The following is a 19996-nucleotide window of genomic DNA, read 5'->3' as shown; positions in this document are numbered from 1 at the left end:
CCAGCCATCCACCCATCTATCAGTCTGCTCACCTGGTCACAATGCAAAAGAGCAATCTGCTAGAATGGCAAGACTTGTTCTGGGGAACCCTTGGTGCCTTCCCGCCATACTCATTTAGAGATCCAAAGGACTGCCCTATATGTGTCTCAAATCCTATCAGGGGTCCTAGGCTCCAAAGTGTGAGTCAGGAAGAAATGACCTCTTAAGTCCCAACGGTCACCAGTAGGAATAGGAACACAGTTTTGTGCACGCATACTTGAAAAGTACTTTCTATGCATATAAAGTCTGAGAACCATTAAGGTAGATGAAAAAAAGGGGGAACTAGGACATCGCAGTGAAGCTGCAGCAGCACCGTGTCCACCTTGACAGCTGCGCCCTGCAGTGAATGAAGGAGGTGGGGAGACTCCAACATGGTCCTGGGGAGTGGCAGGGTCTTTCCATTCTGCTTTAAAGCCAGCTTCCTAACTGAACCTTCGTCAGCAGGTGTGTGCAGGGCCACAGGGACTGACCAGGATGGTACTGGGAGGCCTTCGCCTTCTGCACGTGGCCGTGCTCCGGGAACGTCTGCTGGATCCAGACCTCAGGCTTGCTTCGTGAGCCCCGCATTAGCCACTCCTTCCAAAAAGCTTAGCCTGGTGCTTGCCTAGTGCAGGTGAGGCCCTGGGTTCAATCCTCAGAACCAAGTAAAAATAAATAAATAAAATAAAGGTATAAAAAATAAGGGTTGGGGATGTGGCTCAGTGGCAAAGCATCCCTGGGTTCAATACCCAGTACAAAAAAAAAAAAAGAAAGAAAGAAAAGGAAAAGCTGTAGAGAGGAATTCACAGCCTCCTCCTCTGGAACAGTTCTGCCTTTCAGGAACTGGGGTGTTTGTGCGAGATGACACATATGCCTCCCGGGGAGATGAGGGGAGCCTGGAGCTCCTCTCTCCACTGCATCTCAATGGGCAGATGCAGAAAACACTGAGCTGGGAAAGGGAGACCTGGTTCCCGGGCCTGGCTCTGTCACTGATTCCCAAATGATCTTGACTGAGAATCTCAATTTCTCTGGCCTCATTTCTGCCTTTGACAGGGGAAGGGGAAAGGTTGGAGGAGTCTGCGTGAGGTTCTCCAGTTCTGAAATCCCAGCGCTCCAGCCCAGGCTCACTCTGTGGGGAGCTTCCTGCGGGTCCTGGACTAACCCTGGACACCTCTCAGGTGGCCGTCCAGAGTCTCTGGAGGAGGAGGCGGATAAAAGCTCAGGACAGCATGAGTCTGACAGCAGCCTCCTGATGCCCCCTTGTGTCCGTATCAAGTAAGGTCCACTGGGCGCTCGTATGCTAATAACCAAACTATCACACCAGGAAAACGAAGGGGTGACTGAATAAACACTCCTCTCCTTTCGTAACTGGATTTCATGACAAAATATGATCTCATGGAAAGGAAAGAGAAAAAGGACCATGCCTAGAACTAAGATAGCCTTTCTCCTCTGGTCCCTCTGAGGGACGTATTTTAAGAAATGGGTCCTGCAGAACCAGGATGCCGAGTGAATTTCTACGAGCCAGGAGGCTCGAGCAGAGAACTGAAGAACTCATCCCTCTCAGGAGACACTAGTCTCACTTAACTCCTCCAGGGGTGGGTGCTGGCCACAATTGACTGGGCACGACCCTCCTACAGCCAGGGGAGCCGCATCTGGGTCTGACAAAGAAGTGCTGGAGAAGGGAGTTTTGTAGCATGACAAGGTTGCTTCTTCAAGCCAAAGCAGAGGCAGAAAACTGGTGGCCACAGGCTGAGTTCAGTAGGAAACATCTGTTCTTCTGAGCCCCCGGTAGAATCTAATCAGTTCACAGCATAAGAGATCTGAGGGTCACAAATGAAACCCTGAATTTTGGTCTCAAAACTTCAGAGCATTCTGGAGCCCACACCTCCACGTGGTGAGCCAGGAAGGCTGGAGCAGAGAGGGCCTCTGTGGGGAGAGGTACCTGCTCCCACTTGCCCACCCATGTCTACTGCTCCCTGACACTAAGCTGGATGAAACTTGTCACTCGGGAGGGTTGTTTTCCTTAGGTAGAGGTGCTCAGAGTGAGCGGTCATGTTTTAGAAAAAATGGGAGTGAAAATGGAGGGTATTTCCATTTGTTCAGCAGGCAAACAAAACAATCCTGGGATGAGACGCCCGTGGCCAGCTCTGTTCATGCACAGGACCCATACAGGGTCCCTGTGGGCACTTAAGTTCCTTATCTCTACTTTTAAGAATGTTAAAAACATCAACTGTTTGACACCCACTGCCTTTTCTAACCGCTCCTGGTGTCAATCATCAGCGGTCAGGGAGCTAAAGTAGGCTTGCTCGTAAGGAGTGACACAAATGTGGTGCAAACACACTGCTGGAGGAAATAAAGACATGGGAGGAAGGGCTGCTGTTTGACGCCATGTGCTGGTGGCTGGCTATGTGGCCTGGCTATGGTGGGACCCCTTGACTGTCTCACTCTGGCAGAACATGCAAATGAGGAACTGCGGCCAGAGTGTGATAAAAGTCTACAGAGCAAACAGCAAATAAATCAAGCCAAGCCCTCCTGGGAATGGAGACTGGCAGCTCAGCCATCAGTGCCCTTGCTGGCAGGACCAGCACACACAGGCAGGATGCACACATGCGACCCAGGGGAGGGTGAGCTCCGACAGCACAGCTGTGACGGGGAGGCCCACTGACCACGACAGTGCTCCAGCAGTCTGCAGTCAGTGTTAAGAGTCCTGTTTTGCAGGGCATATTTCTTTGTGACAGGCTTCCACAGGCCTTGCCACTCTCATCCTAACAAATCATCCTATAATTTCCTGACACACAGGTAAAGTACTTGAGGACAGAGTACCAGGCTCTAAATTATATGAAGTCTCTGCTTAACTCTGGAGTCCAGAGTTAAGGACTAAGGAGGGCAACGATGCTTTTACAAAGACCCCCAACTCTGTGTGGCTCAGTGGGTGTGTCACAGCCTCTCCCCCTCTGCTGCATTCACAGGTAGTGGCCTGGGCACTGTACCTGCTGGGATGATGAAGTCTGAGGATGGTGGGGTGGTCGCTGCAGCTGAGATCTGTCCTCATTTCAGAGACACCAGGAGTCTGATGCTCTAGCTAGAGACCCTCACAGGGACCCTCACTATGGGTCCCCAGCCCTGAGGACATGTTTAATTGAGCAGCTGTTCTGAGCAGTCAACAGGAGAAACGACCCCTTTCCCACTCTTGGAGTCTTGATTTCAGAGCCATGAGACCAAGAAGTGATCACAACAGTTCTGAGGCAGTCGGCCATCCACCGGAAACCCTCTTTGATGGGAGCACACTTCTGTGATCAGCCTCTGCAGGACTCGCCACTCACCTCCAACATCCGGGAACGACGGATAGTTATGTGAGTGACATGGGGGGAAGCGGAGCTGGTTTCCACAAGCCCCAGTTTCTCTTTCTCCTTAGTAACCATGTTTCGGAACAGGAGAACTCTCTGAAATGAGCAAAGGTGAGACCAGAAAAAGAATCAACAACTAATGTTTCCATAAAAACCACTCCACAAAATTACTGAAATTTAAGTCACACAAAATTCAACCATAATGGGATGGCTTGGTGTGTGCTGCTGGTCAGGGGAGTCCTGTGAGACGGGAAATGTCCCCAATAGCACTTTTGGGAATTAGAAATATGGCAGAACTTGGGCCAAGGGAGGAGTGGTGTGTCTAATGCTGTAGTCCAGAGAGGAGCAGAGCAGGAGAAGATTATTCTCCTGCAGTCAATAATCCACAGCAGGAATCTGGCGGCAGAACAAGTGAGAGGCTGCTTTCTACAGCCGCACCTGCCTCAGAGGAAATCAATACTATGAATTTAAAACACAGCAACAATTCAAAGACAATTTTTCCTACTGTCAGAATGTAAAAAATGATCCTTCAGTAAAAGGTCCCTGGCCCACTGCCTGCCTCCTCTGTGCCCTCAAGCACACAGCACTGTCCCACCAGTAATATTTCTCAATTATCACTTAACTAGAACCCTTTCTCCTCAGCCTGAAGATTGTGATGAACCCCTTTATTGTATTTTTCCCCCTAGTACTGGGGACAGAACCCAGGAGCATTCTATCACTGAGCCACATCCCCATCCCTTCTTATTTTCTATTTCAAGACAGGGTCCAGCTATTGCTGAGACTGGCTTGGAACTTGTGATCTTCCGGCCTCAGCTCCTTGAGTCACTGGGATTATAGGTGGGCACCACTGTGCCCAGCTGACTGTATTTTTTGCTTTAAAGAAATAGGATCTCACTATGTTGGCTAAACTGCTTGAACTTCTGGGCTCAATCAATCCTGTCTCTCAGCCTCTCAAGTAGCTGGGACCACAGGCACCCTCCACTGTGCCTGGCAATGAGCCCCTTCAGAACAGCATAATTCATGTCAGCATTCACCTGAAGTCAGCTGAATGGATATACACACCAATCACAGTGGGTTTTTCCTTGTTCTTTCCTCCCTCCCCGCCTGCCTCCCTCCCCCTCCCCCTCTCCCTCCCCCTCTCCCTCCCTCCCTCCCTCCCTCCCTCTCTCTCTCTCTCTCTCTCTCTCTCTCTCTCTCTCTCTGTCTCTGTCTCTCTGTCTTTCTTCACCAGGGATTCAAGACAGGATCCCCACCCCTTTTAATTTTTTTAAATTTTATTTTGAGACACCATCTCAATAAGATGGTTAGGGACTAAATTACTGAGGCTGGTGTCAAACTTGCAATTCTCCTGCCTCAGCCTCCTCAATCGCTAGGATTACAGGTATACACCAGCACACCTGGCTTCACACCTGCTTTTTTAATAATTTGGAATTTTCCTAAAAATCTGGAGTTCAGTAAATATAAAAAAGAACACAAACAATTGTAACAATGGTACAGGATCCACCAGGGGCAGGTTAGTTAGTGTTATTCAACCCTTTTATTAATGCTAGAAATTTATAAACAGAGTTGTTAACAGAAAGAGCAACTGCCAGGGGCAGCACAGGATGGGAGGCACGCGGGGGTGGGGTGGGGCTGCCGTTCACCCTGGCACCCTGGGTTTAGAAATAAGGACCGAAGTGCTCTGAGCAGCACCAAAAGCCTTAAGGGCTCCAGGGCCCATAGAAGGGAAAAACCCAGTGAGGGGGGCCCTCGATATGGCCAAAGAACATGCCCACCTCTCCCTTCTGTGGTGGAGCTGCTGTGGGACTTTCTATAACAGGTTCTGAGGTCATATGGAGTCATGTGGTTTGTGACACACTGCTTCCAGTGACCTGAATCTCCAGCATGACCACCTGAACAGGGGCTCTTCCACGGAACATGAGGTGAAAATGCGGGTCTCCTCCAGTCAAACCAGTGTGGCCTACGGCATGACTCAACACTAAGCTGGCCACATCAGTAGTGGCCTCTGGAGTTCCTTCCACCTGGGAAGCTCTCGATTTCCTCAGGGTGTGGCCTGAGGCACCCTTATCCAGCTTCAAGGGGCTGGGAGGCCTCAGAATCCTCAGCAGACATCTGGGTAGACACCACCCCCATTTTGCAGATGAGGGTGTGGACTCAACCAAGGTCATATGGCCAGATTCAAATCCAGAGCCCACTCACAGACCACCACCCCACACAGCCTGGCCCCCCACCTCACTTAGGTTTTCTGGGCTAAAACAAGAAGGCAAAGTCTCACATACCAGTTGGGAGATGAGTCACAGGTAAATAGGTGAAAGCAAGACGGTGAGGACAGAGAGTGAAATGCTGGGTGTGAGCAAGGCAGAGCTGAGTCTTTGAAAAACGTTAAGGGAAACAGCAAGTCACCCACTGGAGTAAGAAAAAGAGGGAGGGGTGCAGTGTCAAAGGGCGATGGCACAATGGCAAAGCTGAGATCCTGCTTCCCTCCTGGCACCCCAGCAAGACCATGCCAGTGGCAGAGGGCAGCCTACACTCCCAAGTCAAGTGGGAAGTGAGGCTGCAGATGGGAGGAGACAGCAGGAGAGCCCTTGCCACTTGGAACACAGCATGCCTGACCCTCCCAGGACTGCTGGGGGCAGGACAGGGACCAGGAGATGAGGAAGGGTCCTGTCCTCCCAAGGAGGAAATTTTTTTTTCCATTTTTTTTATTGGTATGTTGTAATTATACATAATAGTTGTGCATTATTATTATTATTTAAAAAATTATTTTTTAGTTGTAGTTGGACACAATACCTTTATTTTATTTATTCATTTCTATGTGGTGCTGAGGATCGAACCCAGGGCCTCGCAGCTGCCAGGTGAGCGCTCTATGGCTGAGCCCCAGCCCAGCCCAGTGCATTATTATTTCATCAGTACATTATTATTATATCTAATAATCACTGTTACGTATTTGTACATACACTATGTATATAGTTCAAGGTAGCTTTAATTTCAACATCTAGTTACACTACATTCCCCTGCTGTCTCCTCCCATCTGCAGCCTCACTTCCCACTTGATTTTGGGAGTATAGGCTGCAAATATAACATCATGTTATATGCATGACACAACAATATAATACGGTCAATATCATTCCCCAGTATTTCTCCTTTCCCTTCAAAGGGAGGAAACTTTAGGATCCACGGACAGATAACCTTAATGATGAACTTAAGCAAAATCCCCCCCCCCCAAAAAAAAAGGTCAGCATATGGCTTGGACTCACAAGTCACTCCGCTCACCTCAGCATTCCCACACTAGGTTGTTCACGGCACCCCTAGGATGGCAGTATTTTTTTTTTTTTTTTTGGCCCTCCTAGACCAAAAATGCCTACTAGACCAGTTCATTAGGTAGTTAGGTGCTAACAACTTAAAAAGTATTTCTATTCTAAGAAATTTGTAGTTGTATTTGAGAAATGCACATAAATTGAAATATAAAACATTTTTATCTCATTCTGAAAACCTAACTTTGCAAATATGACATCATGGAAAAGAATGTAGTGTGAGTGAATGTTGAAATCATAAGCTACCTCGAACTAGTAGTTCATGGGTGTTCCACTGCATTCTGGAATACTTAACACATCTTTCGGTAACTCCAGTGCCCCAGCACGCCGTCTGTGGACATAGACATGCAACAAGAAGACTCCAGTCTATGCAATACGCAATGCCAGGATCAAAGCCTGAGTTCACAGACACAGGGACAAGCTGAGGTGCTTTGTTTTAAATCAGCCACCACCAACCAGGAGATGAGAGGTCAGAGACTGCTTTAAATGAGGAACAGCTGGAGCAGCTAAAGCCACTAGGAAAACAGAGGACTCAGAAGCAGGACCTGTGTGCAAATCTCAAGAGATTTATTCCACAGATTAAAGATGCCACCCCTGCGGGTGGTTCAGAGACCAAGAGTAGAAGTTAGAAGTAGATCAGCTTCAGATGAGGGAGACTGTCCCATCACTTAGAAGAGTACAGCCACAGAATGGTCTGCAGGGCTGTGCCTTCCCTATGGGAGACAGGCTCAGGGGTCCTGCTGAGGGATTCCCTCAAGGAAGGTCCCTCATTCCTGAGAGTCTGTCAGGTGCAATAAGAATTTTAACAGCCACACTGTTTGCACATCACTGCCTGAGGGGAATGAATAGCAACCACAGACATTAAAGTCAAGGTCAAAACGGTATGGGGGGGGTGTGTTGTGGTTTAAGTGGTAGAGCGCTTGCCTAGCACGCCTGGGGCACTGGATTCGATCTTCAGCATCCATCACATAAAAATAAAATAAAGATAGAACTAGAACTAAAGGATAAATATTTTAAAAATTAAATAAGTAAATAAAAAGAGGGCTGGAGTTGTGGCTTAGTGGTAGGGCGCTCACCTAGCATGTGCAAGGGCCTGGGTTCAATCCTCAGCACCACATAAAAATAAATAAACAAAATTGCCGCCGTCTGGCTGGGCACAAATCACAAGCCACTCAAGCAGGAACAAACTTCATTTCCGAACTCCATCAGCACACTCCCCAGGAACTCCCCCCGAACGCCACCGGCTCCTCCAGGAACACACCACACACCAACCGGAACTCCCTCCACCGGAACTTCACCAACCAACCTGCCAGGAATCCCCCAGAGCTCAACTGCGAACTCTGCATGAATCCCCGCAAGAGCTCAACCGGAACTCAACGGGAACTCTGCAAGAACTCAAAAGTACTGGCAAAATCCTAGGTGCCATTCCAACTTGGCTGTGGCTCTCAACACAAAATAAAGGTATTGTGTACAACTAAAAAATAAATATTAAAAAACAAATAACAGTATCAGAGCAGTGAGAATTAAGTATCTCTGAATTCTGAGATTTAATATACAAAAATGGGATTTATGCTCTCTAAAATTATGTCTATTTTAAAAGAAAGAATCAAAAAAAGGGGTAAGAAAAGAAAGGTACCTCTGGACTCTGAGGAGTCTCTCCTGAGACAGGCACAGTATTGTCACCCACCAGCAGTACTGCTGAGTGCCAGCTCCTTCCCAGGGATGCAAGCCACGTTGCCCATATGGCCTGGAAGCTCTTGCCACAGTACGCAAGCTTTCCCAATTCTCTCTTGTCCCCTGGAGTGACACCACACTCTCCTGGATCCCTGTTTCCTCAGATTCCTCCTTCTCTCCTCTCAGGACCTATCTGATTCCCTACCTGCCTTTCCACACTGCAAGCTCAGGCGGGAAGGCTTTCTCCAACTCAGGCCTCCCTCCTGAGCGTCAGAGCCATCAGGAGCCACAGCCACATGCACCCACTCACTCAGAACTGAATGCACCACCATATCCCAGACCTGCCCTCACCTGTTTCTCCCTCAGGGAGCAGCCCACCCAAGCACCAAGCACCAAGCTTCAGGCACCAAGCCAGAGCTCAAGAGTATCTCCATTTCTCCTTTCCTTGCTCTCTGAATGTAATCAGGCTCCAAGGTCTTAGGTGCTGGCTCCTTAAAAGTCTCTTGCCTTGGTCATCTATCTACTCTGGAGGCCTCTTTCTAATGTAGGCCAGCTGGCTTTAATGCCCTCTACCTCCAGTCACCTCTCCAGCTCTGTCTTGGCACCTTCTAAGCTTAAAACCCTGCAATGACGTTGGCTAAAATCTAAGCTCCTAGCCTCAGTTTACAAGGCCCTTCCTGCTCTAACTCCTGTTAACTCCTCAGCTGTTTTTTGACTTCTTCCAGCCAGACCAGCTGTTTGGCTTCTCTCTCACCCTGGACCTTTAAGTCCTGTCCACTTCTGCCTTGGAGCCCTCTCTAATCCCTTCCCCTTACTGAGAGGAGTCAGGTTCCTATGCCTGGGCTCCCATGGCACCTAGCCCCGTGGCACACATCCCACTCCACCTAAATGCCACTTCACGTTGCCTTCTCCACCCGGCACCCTCAGCACTTGGTGTAACCTGCCACAGAGAAAGAAATGCCATCGCTGCACTTGCAAAATCAACCACCTCATTCCAGCGTTCCGCACCGCTATAACAACAAGGGAGTCGGGGACCACGCGGGACAGCAACATACCAGGAGCCCAGCTGAGGGCAACTCACGTTTTTGTGAGGAATGACATGTGGGATGTACTGCAGGATCAACTGTGCCCGTTTTCGGTCCTTATCGAGTTCTTGGAAGAGTACACTAGGCTTGAGATCCCTTAAGAAGAAAGACAGGTCTGGGGTTATGAAAACCGTACACTAGTGCAGGGTTCACAAACCACAGCATGCAGGCCAAGCTGGCTGCCTGCCTTTGTAAAGTTCTGTGGGAGCAGCACGTACTGCCTATGGCTGCCTCATGCTACAAGAGCAGAGGTAGTGGCTGCAACAGAGACGTGAGTCCACAGGGCCTAGAGCCATTTGTCCCTCTATGCCAAAGTCTGCGAAGCTTTGCTCTAGTACCAGAGCTGCAATGGTAACCTAAAAGTTGATGCATCCCTGATAAAAATGCGGACATGCTCTTAAGTTTAGGTGCTGCTGGAGGACTGCTGCCTCGAGCCCTCCCCCATCCAAACCCTCAAGCACTTTTTACCACCGCATTGTTCAGGGCAGCTGAAGACCCTCTCGTCCCAGTCTGAATAAGAAACAGCGGCCGAATGTGATCTGGCTTTGTTGCCATTAATTAACTGATCCTCCTGGTGTAACAGAAGTGGCTGCTGGGGGGGGGATGCGTCCCAACAGGAGCTTTACAGAACAGCAGCTCTTTCCACAGATGAATGGCCAACACGGAGAAGAAAGAAAAGGCCCTCCATCCTGGAACAGGAGTGGCAAGTGCTCGGGCACCTGCTGTGTGTATGTTGTGTGTGTGTGTGTGTGTGTGAGAGAGAGAGACAGACTGTGAGACAGACAGACATGGCGGGGGGAGGGAGAGAGGGAGGGAGGGAGAGACTGAGACAGACAGACAGAAATGGAGGCCCCTGGCTGCGGTGAGCCTCCCCAGCCCCATGGTGCTCACTTTCGCAGCCAGTGGTCCTCAGGCGCGAAGCGGCGGCGGCAGTCCCGCTCATAGAGCACCATCAGCCACCCATGCACAGACTGGAACAGCTCCAAGGTCTCGCCCTTGGCGTTCTCTGCAGGGCAACACACAGGAGAGTCACACTCGCAGGAGAAGGGTCAGAGCTGGAGGACCTGGAGGACGGCTTGTTTCCTACGGTCCCCAGCAAACCCTGACCTCTCTTGCTCTGAATTTCTATAGAATGAAAGGAATAAAAAGGTCCCTGGGAAGGTCCTAAGTGTCTGCAGGGCCTTGGTGTCTCAGACCCTCACGCTGGCTCTCACTAGTCACTGTCCAAAGGTCCTTTGCACTGAACACCTGGGAACGCCACAGGAGGGGGCGCTCATCTGCAGTGTGAACTGGCACGCATTGCTTATGCTTCCTCTCTTAAAGAGGTCTTAGTAAGAGAGAAAACTTCCAGTTATGTGAACAAATTGGGTCTTTTGGAGTGCTACTGGGGAATGAACCTGGGATGCTCTATCACTAAGCCACACCCCCAGTCCTTTTTATTTTTTGAGATAGGGTCTCGCTGTATTTCTGAGGCTGGCATCAAACTTGTGGTCTTCCTGCCTCAGCCTCGCAAGTTGCTGGGTTTACAGGTGTGAGCTACCATGCCTGGCTTAAATGTGAATTTTTATTAACTTTGGTACATAATAGAAAAGCCTCCCTGGGAGCAGCCTCAATAAAATGTTGGCAAGCACCTCCACCTTACCTACAATTCCATCCCAGATCATCTTAAACACGAAGGAATTCAGGAAAGAGGAGATGGTGACCAGCTCTTCTAGTTTGAATGAAATTTGTTCTTCATAAACTTCAATGTCATCAAGGATCCTAAATCAGACAAAATTATTTAGAATTTCCCACAGAGAAAGGGAAAGAAATAAGATCTTTCTGCTTATCAGACAATACAATCAGGTTAAGAAATAAGTTCTAACTTTCAGAGACACTTCCTGTAAAGTTAAAATGATCTAATGTCTAAGATGGGCTTCAAAGACACTGGAAGAGGAGGACAGGGAGGGGTTCGGATGAAGCAAAACTGGCCATGAGCTAAAGCTGGTGATGGCCACGAGAGTTCGTTATTGCTTCTACTTTCTATTTATTTGAAATTGTCTATACTAAAAAGATAAAATACAATTAAAGGGGGAAAAAAAGCCCCACTCTTGCAGTTTTTCTTTCTTACAAGGAACTGGCTGGGACACTTCCTTCTTTCAAGCCTAAATTCCTGCCTCAATGTGCCAAATTCCTGTCTGATATGAAGGGCTCTTGACTGAGTGTCTGTTCCTCCTCAGGAAGGCTGCAGAGCTTCATTCCACATTGAGGACAGACACTGGTGGTACTTATTAAGTATACGTGAGTGAAAGAATGCTTGAAAGAATAAATGGATGAATGAACACGAGACACAGTTCTAAAAGAAAATTTACTAAACCAACTCCATGCACCTTCAGAATGTGACTTACTATCAGATTACCCTGTACTCAGTGACTAACCATTAAAGGTGTCTTTCCTGTTCCTTACAGACACCACTCTCACCTCCACCTGCTCACTCAGCCTCCTCACGTTGCCCAAACTGCCACTTACGAGTCCCCTAACCCTTCCTGCTATGGTCTTCTAGGCTGAAATTCATTGCTTGAGGTCCAGTCTATATTAAATTAAGAGAACGTGGGATTAGAGGAATGCCAAGGACACCAGGAGACACAAAAGCCAGAACAGTCAAGGAACTGGATGAGCCTCTTATTAGTTCTCCACTCACATCTAGTGCTGTACTACCTGACACTCCTTTTCTCATTTGCTCTTTCAGATTGGTAATAGTGTCTCCATGCTCCTAGCGAGGCTCACAGAGGTTAGGCAACCTTCCCAGAGCTAGTTAGGTAACAATGACAACAATATCAGCCGACATACACTGAGCTTCTCCTCTGTGCCAGGGACTGTGTGATGCACTTGGCATTGATTACCTCTAAATCCTCCCTGAAATGCCTACATGTATACATGAGGAAAATGAGTAGCAGAGAGATTGAATTCCTTGATCCCTTGCCCAGGGTATCGTAGTAAATTGCTGAGCCAGATTTTGCACCCTGGTTGACTCTGGAATTTTCCATTAATCTAACTAGTATAGTAAATAAACAGTGGAGCTATGATTTGAACCCATCTCCAGGAGACCCCAGAGTTCACACTTTGGGGTCCCACCCAGTTGTCCTGAAAGGATGAGAACTAACAACTGCTGCACACCCCATGCATGCTGCCTGCTTTGTCAATGTTTTGTTGTCTACATTTTTTTTGGTGTGTTCTTGCTGTGTCATCTAGGTGGTCTTGACCTCCTGGGCTCAAGTGATTCTCCTGCCTCAGCCTCCCAAATAGCTGTCACTACAGTCATATGCCCCCATGCCTGGCTCTTGTCTAATGCTTATACTGACCCTGCCACGCAGGCCCAGATGTATGTAGTGATCCTATCAGCAGTTCCTTGCCTCCTGACATCGTAGTTTGGTGTCCTGAATCCTAGGAAAGTATTCCGCCCCCCAGCAGTCAACCTACGTGATGAGGTGCCGGGAACAGTCACAGAACAGCATCAGCATGGCCAAGAGCTGCTTGGACTCTTCAGTGTCATTGTTCAGGCATTCCAAGAAGAGCTTTAACCCTCCGTGGGGCCCCAGCTCACAGATAAACGCCCACAGTTTGGGCAGCAGGTCATCAAGGTAAGTGAGACCTGGAAAAGGATAGAGAAACCCAAGCTTCAGGTGGGGGTTCCATCTGGTCTGTTATTTCTCCTTCCATTGGGAAAAGGAAACACTTAAGCTATTAGTGAACATTTACTGTGCATGAGAAGAAGGTGCAATCAGGAAAGCGGTGTCACCCTGAGAATCACAATGATAGTAACAGCCAACGTTTAATGGTGCTTCCTGAGTGCAGATAACAGGCTCAACACTTTGCACACATCGTCTCCTTTCTGCCTGTGAAGTCCAGTGTCATCTTTGTTTTATAAGGGAGGAAATCGAAGCACAGCCAGGTTAAATAATTTGCCCCAACTCACAGCCAGCAAGCGTTAGAGCCAAGAAAAGAACCCAGGTCTGATTTAGCAATTATATTTTAAATCAGGGATCAGCAAGGTTTTTTTCTGGAAAGGGCTAAAGAGTAAATATTTTTAGGTTTGTAGGCCAGATGGCCTCTGTTGAGACAAATAAAATTTAGCAGTTTAATTGAGCAAAGAACGACTAGCACATGGGGCAGGCCACAGGACCAGAAGAGCTTCAGAAAGCTCTGCTTTGAAAGCAGGCAGGCAGGATTTATTACGACTCAGCTATTCCTTATTTGAACACCTTCTGATCAGTTGGCTGCTGTGGTTGACTGAAGATTGTAGCTATGATTGGCTTAGAATCAGCAATTTGTTACCAAAGTATTTTCCCAAGTCAGGCTTTCCGTTAGTTTATATATTAAGTTAGGATATGTACGGTTCAATGTATGGTGGCCTCCTCTGTCCAAGTTTTAGTTCAACAGTCACAGCTACTCAATGCTACTGCTGCACCACAGCAGTTGATATTACACAAATGAATGGATTTGGTGGTGTTCTAATAAAAGTTTATTTACAATTTGCAGGCTCACCCACATTTAGCAAAGTTCTCCTCCCATCAACTTCTATTCCTCTACATTACAAATAAGAAAGCAGTGAATGACTGTAGCAGAGACACTCTGAAGTACCGCACAAAATCAACCCAGGGGAAGCAAAAGGTGAAGCAGAGGACGTTCTAAGCCTGCTTTCCAAGGCCTACATCACTAGTAGATTTTAATTCTAATAATGCAGCTAGTGACTTAGAAAGTCTGGATCTAAAATTCTACATGTCCCTGAATATATGGTGTGTTCCTCAGAAATGCAGTCACCTACACTGGAGCCCTTATAATGCCTCTCATTTTACAGGGCACTGTCTGTAATTTAGTTTGAATAAAGGGCTATCTGGGGAGGATACAAGAGCCTGGGAAGGGTGTGGGGTTCCATCAATGCTACTTAGGATACTGAGAGGTGAACTCAAGGAACTGTACGGGAGTCAAAGAAATGTACCATCAAGCAAGTTACTATTCTTAAAGGTTTGACCTTACACTTGCAAGGGAAGGAGGGTATTGTTATAAAGAAACCTTTAAAAAGTAAAAGTTCCTTGCCCAGGTTAGTGGTTGCATAGGTTCCTAGCTTATAATTAGTTTTTAGGTAGCCCAAGTTATTCATACCAAAGAACACAGGAACCTCACAGGTTAAAAATAGAGAAACAGTAAGTAATTACACTGTAGAGGTCATAAATATGCTCCTCCTGGGCAAAAGGAGAAAAACAGCTATCCTCACATTCTATGATGGGACTCACGATATAGACTAAAACTCAGCCTCATACACTGACTCAACAGGGCTGCATCCTGGGCAGCTGAGACAGAAAAGGGGAAGCTATGCCCAGAGAGTGGTGTCAGGAGCTCCAGGGCCTCAGGGCATGTGGGGAAGAGGAACAAAGGTCTTCATAAAGTAGAACAGAAAAACAATATGGTCAACATAACAAATGTTACTTTCTATAATCTGATTTAAGATGTGTACAGCTAATAGACTGAATGTCATCCATACACTTCAGACTAGTTTATTTTTATTTTTGAAAATGTGTATTTTCATATTAGCCAAGAAACCTAAGTTTTGGATTCTCTCACTTGGGAAAATGAGCTTAGTTGTGAGCTCATCTTAAAAGCTGGACGTGGATGTTAACCTCGAAATCCTCTCACCCAGGATGCTCCCAAGCCCTCAGGTGCTGTGGGGCCAGGCAGGGTCTGGAACCTTCGGAAAGCCTTCATTCTATCCCTCTGCTGATGGCCCCCCTCTGTCCTCAAAGGCCTCTGGACACCTCTGCCTGCAAGCCTAGCCAGCAGCTCACACTCGCCACAGCCTAGCACAACTTCCAACTTTCCACAGTCCTCACTCCCGCTGCCCTGTCCCATGCTTCCCCAGCTCTGCAAATGGTGTCACCATCCACACAGGCAACACCTTTGGAATCTTTGGTCCTCATGCATCAAGTCCAGTCCCCCAGTAGGACCCATAGAGGTCCCTCTCCAGCACATCTGCTTCCATCTTCACTACCACCATTAGGCCAGAGCACTTGACCACAATAACCTCGGCCTCGGGGGCATTTGCCCATGTTTGGAGACATGTTTGGCTGTCACAACTGGGGAGGAAGGTGCTGCTGGGCCAGGGGCTGGTGAGCATCCTATGATGAACGAGAGCCTCTACGACAAAGATCATCCAGCCCCGAATATCAACGACACTGAGGCAGGGAAACCCAGTCCTAGCCCAAGCCAGCATCATGCCTTCTCATTTTCATGGAGCCAATTTTATACAGTCGACTTTTGGGTACTGCTGGTCTCCCTACTGCTAGAATATGATTCTCTCAGGGACAGAGACCTTGGCTGTCTTGTTCACCTCTGTATCCTCAGTGCTTTGCACATATGAGTGCTCTATAAGTATTTGAAGAGTGAATAAAATGTATGAAAGCCAGAAGCAGCAGCAACTTAAGATTTTAAAACGTCATACAGTGCAGCGGAGAAGTTCTGATCCTTCTGCAGTTACCAGTTTTCATGGCTCACAAGGACCCTCTGGACTTGTGGTTCTGATGTACACTAACGAATCCCTCAAAGTCCTTGCTGCTCTGTGCTCACAAAGCACTTTCTTCCTTGCTCAGGTAGAAAATAAAGTGTTGAGCGTCCCCATGCAATGAGGTATTATGCAGCCAATAAAAATGAGGTTTTTGAAGAGTTGTTGACATGATAAAATGTTTGTAAAATGATTAATGGAAAAGGAAGGATAAAATATATCAGTTTCAACATATTTATAACTTATGTATGACATGCTTGGGCATGAATTGTGGGATTAGGAGTGGTATTTTTCCTGTCTCCCTACATTTTCTAGTTTTTAAAAAAAAATTTTTAATATATATATATATATATATATATATATATATATATTTTTTTTTTTTAGTTTTTGGTGGACACAACATCTTTATTTTATTTTTATGTGGTGCTGAGGATCAAACCCAGCGCCCCGCGCACGCCAGGTGAGCATGCTACAGCTTGAGCCACATCCCCAGCCCCTCGTTTTCTAGTTTTCTACTCAGAAAAAAATAACATTTTAAAAGTTATACTTCATAACTAAAATAAGAGCCAGGTGACAGGAACAAGATGGACGTACTATGACTAGGACTGGCTTGAGCTATTTAACCAAGGTGTACCAATCTCTAGGAAGAAAAAACTCAGAAACACCCTCCTTCAACATCTATCTTCTGCATGAGGAAGCCAGGAAAGAAAATCAACTTTTTCTAAGAAAACTTGTCTAGCAAATTGGCAAGATGGAAGCAGCAGTCTTGGGCCTCCAAACCTGTGAGAATCTGCAGGCGGATCTGGGTGAGCGTGGTCAGCGAAGTCTGGTAGAGGACACAGATGTTGCAGACCTGCTGAACCTCTGCAGAGTCAACGCGTTTGCCCCCAACAGGCCTGAGGATATTCCGAACCGATGCAGACTTCTGAAATGCACGCTTGAGGAGACCTGGCGTGGAGAAGAGCACTGTGAGCAGAAGCTCAGCCATCTGCCAAACCTCATCTGGTCAAGGGAACAGCATTTTGACAAAATTCCAAATGTATAGCAGGGCCAGGCAGTGAGGCTGGTGCTTGGACCCAAGACATTTCTCTGGGATAACTTAGAAAAACATTAATGATTGGATTTTGGTACCTTCTCAGAACATCAGAAAATTTCTGATTAAGCCAGATATATTCAACTCTGAATATACCATGGGATTCTTTGACTGTATTACCTAATTTCAGAAGTTGCAAAAGGAAAAGTTCAGAGGACTATATTAGGGGAAGAGGGTGCAGGGTAGGGGGCCAGCTGAGTTTGAATTTTCTGAGCTTTGGGAGGGAAGTGAGGCATAACCTCCTCAAGTGCTGACATTTGGTTCTGAACAGTATTCTACTTTGTTAAGCCTTCCCATTTACATCCTGCTGAAGTTATATCTACTGAGCCTGTGCCCACTAACTAGCTACAAGACATGGATGTGTAGTGCATGGGAGGCAGAAGAAAAGCCACCCTGTACCGAGAAACTGCTGTGGGCAAGTAACTTTATTTGTAGATTCTGTGTTGGTGTCATTTCCTTAACTTTGATCAGAGCAGGCAGCAGAAAGCCTTCCATGGTACCCACTTCTGACCCTACAGTTGGGTACTGTTGAGGTGTTTTATAAGGAGCTCCACATGGGAGATTTATTTTATAATTAGGACCTTAAAACAGCTCTATGTCCCTTAAGACATGGCTCCTTTCCCTCTTCTGGCAATATGAAAGTTCAATGGGACTGCACGACCCGTTCTCTCTGGCTACTAGAAGATTCACAGCCAAACTGAAGTGGCCCTCATGGAATGTGTACCTGTGAACATTCTACACACCGTTACCTAGTTATATCTCCCTGGCCCTTGCTTTCCACTTGTACGGGGTTCCTGGGACTGTTCTGCAAAATGTGGACCTGATTTAAGCAGATTTAGGACCTCTGTGGGAGAAGATGGAACACCCCCAACACAGAGCATCCCCCTACGCAGAAGCAGGGGCTGCCTTCTGGCCCAGCAGAGCCCTGGCCACTCACTCTTCACTGGGAGCACGTTCTGTGGGGATGCCGGCTGGGCGGGGGCTGGCTCCTGGTGCTCCAACAGCTTCTTGCTTAGGATGTCACTGAAGAAGATGCGGATGAGAGGCACCCCCCACAGGAATTGCAGCTGTTTGGTGATCAAATACATTGACTCATTGAGGCTAGGGGAGAGCAAGAGAACAGTGCATTAGTGCCTCTGCTGGCCAGGACAGGCCTGCTCAGCTCCCCTCAAGGCCATGCTCTTGAGGTGTAGCTCAGGCCTGGACTTGACAAAGCAGAAAATTAAAAAAAAAAAAAAAAAAAAAAAAAAAAAAAGTGGATCCCGTAAACCATCACCAAGGTCCAAGTGTGGTGAAGGCACTGAACCTTGTCTGTCACTACACCCAAACCTGTGCTGCCATCAGCATTACTGCTTCCCCAGGTCCCCAGGCTCCACACGCCACGGTCATCTTGGACACCCACCACCCAGTAGGCAAAAGCTATCTCAAGTAGCTGCACTGCCTGCTTCCTCCGGGCTGGCTGCAGCCAGCGGCTTCACATCCAGCAGACATGACACCCGAGTGCTCCCTTGCCTCCGGAGCTTCTGTCCCCACTTCAGGCTGCACCCCAGCACCACCCCATGCCTGGCATCTACTGGCATGCCCCTGCCACTGAAGACCCTAAGACGGCTCCTACCACAGCGTCATGGAAGCGACAGCCACCAGTCACTGGGCATCCGCCAGGCTAAGCAGTGGGCACGCGTCACCTTGTTCAGTCCTTTAAGACAGCCCTAATGGATGGACTGTGATCCCCCCACATCTCTGATGAAGAAACTGAGATGAGACAAGTTGTTCAAAGGCCCTCAGAGAAGAGCAGTGGCCACCAGTGGCTCTCCGCCTACACCCCGCCCGGAACAGCCTCCAGGCTCCAGGCACAGGTGCCTCGCTGCTCAGGTGGGCTGTTGGGGCAGGTTCCTCGGCAACGATCATTTTAACTAGTCAGGACTCAAAAATACCACTCAGGCACAAGGAAGAGGGAGCCCTTCTCTGAGACCTCAGTTTTCTGCCTCAAGAGTATCTGCCATGGTCACCATGCAGGGGTGGACACCACGCAGGGGTGGACACCTGAGAGGAAGGAGCTGAGCCCAGGCACTCTCTCCACGTTTGAGATGCTCCCTTCTTGATCTCTAGTCTTCTACTCTAGTGTTCCTAAGGTTTTTGAGTTTGTTTGTTTTCAGTGCTGGGGATTCAACCCAGGGCCTTGGGCACACTAGGAAAATGTTCTACCACTGAGCCGTACCCCAGACCTGCTTTTAAGTTCTTAATTTAAAACTTTTAAATTCATATTCCAATCTCTTGAAAAGGAGGTGATTTTATCCTTTTAAGTCATTTGTCTTGTTTCAGCATCTCCAAAATATGGCTGTCTAGTAAATCAATAAAAGTGATATTGAAGAAGAAAAACTATTGATAAGATTCATAAATTTTTAATGAAAAGGACAAAATCATATGATCTCATTTTTATACAAAACTATTGATGTTCGTTCAGGTCATCTTTGGATAGTAAGATTATGGGATGTTTTGTTCTCATGATCGCATCCCTGTTTTGTTCAATAAATACATCTTATTTTTGCAGTAAGAAGCAAAACAGAAGCTGACAGACAGAAGGAAGGAGGGGAGGTGACGTGGAAAGAGCCAGAAGGCAGCACCATGTCTCCAGGACTTACCCATAATCCACAGACTGGGAGAACCAGCCAAGGACAGGGTGCCAGTGGGTCAGGTTGGATTTCTTCTGGGACACGTACTTCTGACAGTAGCACAGCATCTGGGTGAGCAAGCTCACAAAGCCATCCGTCTCCTCCTCTAACACTCGGGGGCTGAGGGAGCCCAACTGCAGGAGGTTGCCTATGAGGAAAGAAGGCCAAGTGTGAGGTTGCCTATGAGGAAAGAAGGCCAAGTGTGAAGGGACAGACAGAAGCACTTCGGTGCCTCCTAGTCCTGCTCTCTGTGGCTTG

General features: G+C 47.7%; 1 protein-coding gene across 5 annotated transcripts in view; it reads right to left on the bottom strand.

The window, feature by feature from the left end:
* The window catches only part of Ube3b (ubiquitin protein ligase E3B), a 50838-nt gene that overhangs the window by 15421 nt on the left and 15421 nt on the right, over positions 1 to 19996 (bottom strand). For all 5 annotated transcript variants that reach the window (XR_003302648.2, XM_026409176.2, XM_026409177.2 and 2 more), the window contains 8 exons: positions 19709 to 19886; positions 18004 to 18167; positions 16754 to 16921; positions 12898 to 13069; positions 11081 to 11199; positions 10330 to 10444; positions 9435 to 9534; positions 3342 to 3461 (listed from right to left, as the gene is read on the bottom strand). Coding sequence is in view for 4 of the 5 variants with exons in the window: in XM_026409176.2 (XP_026264961.1) it covers positions 3342 to 3461; positions 9435 to 9534; positions 10330 to 10444; positions 11081 to 11199; positions 12898 to 13069; positions 16754 to 16921; positions 18004 to 18167; positions 19709 to 19886 (1136 nt within the window). In the remaining variant the exon portion in view is untranslated. The remainder of the gene's footprint in view (positions 1 to 3341; positions 3462 to 9434; positions 9535 to 10329; positions 10445 to 11080; positions 11200 to 12897; positions 13070 to 16753; positions 16922 to 18003; positions 18168 to 19708; positions 19887 to 19996) is intronic.

This window comes from Urocitellus parryii, chromosome 3, assembly GCF_045843805.1.
Source record: "Urocitellus parryii isolate mUroPar1 chromosome 3, mUroPar1.hap1, whole genome shotgun sequence".
NCBI lineage: Eukaryota > Metazoa > Chordata > Mammalia > Rodentia > Sciuridae > Urocitellus > Urocitellus parryii.
Note: the sequence above shows the minus strand (reverse complement) of the source record. Positions and strands in the feature narration are given on the sequence as shown.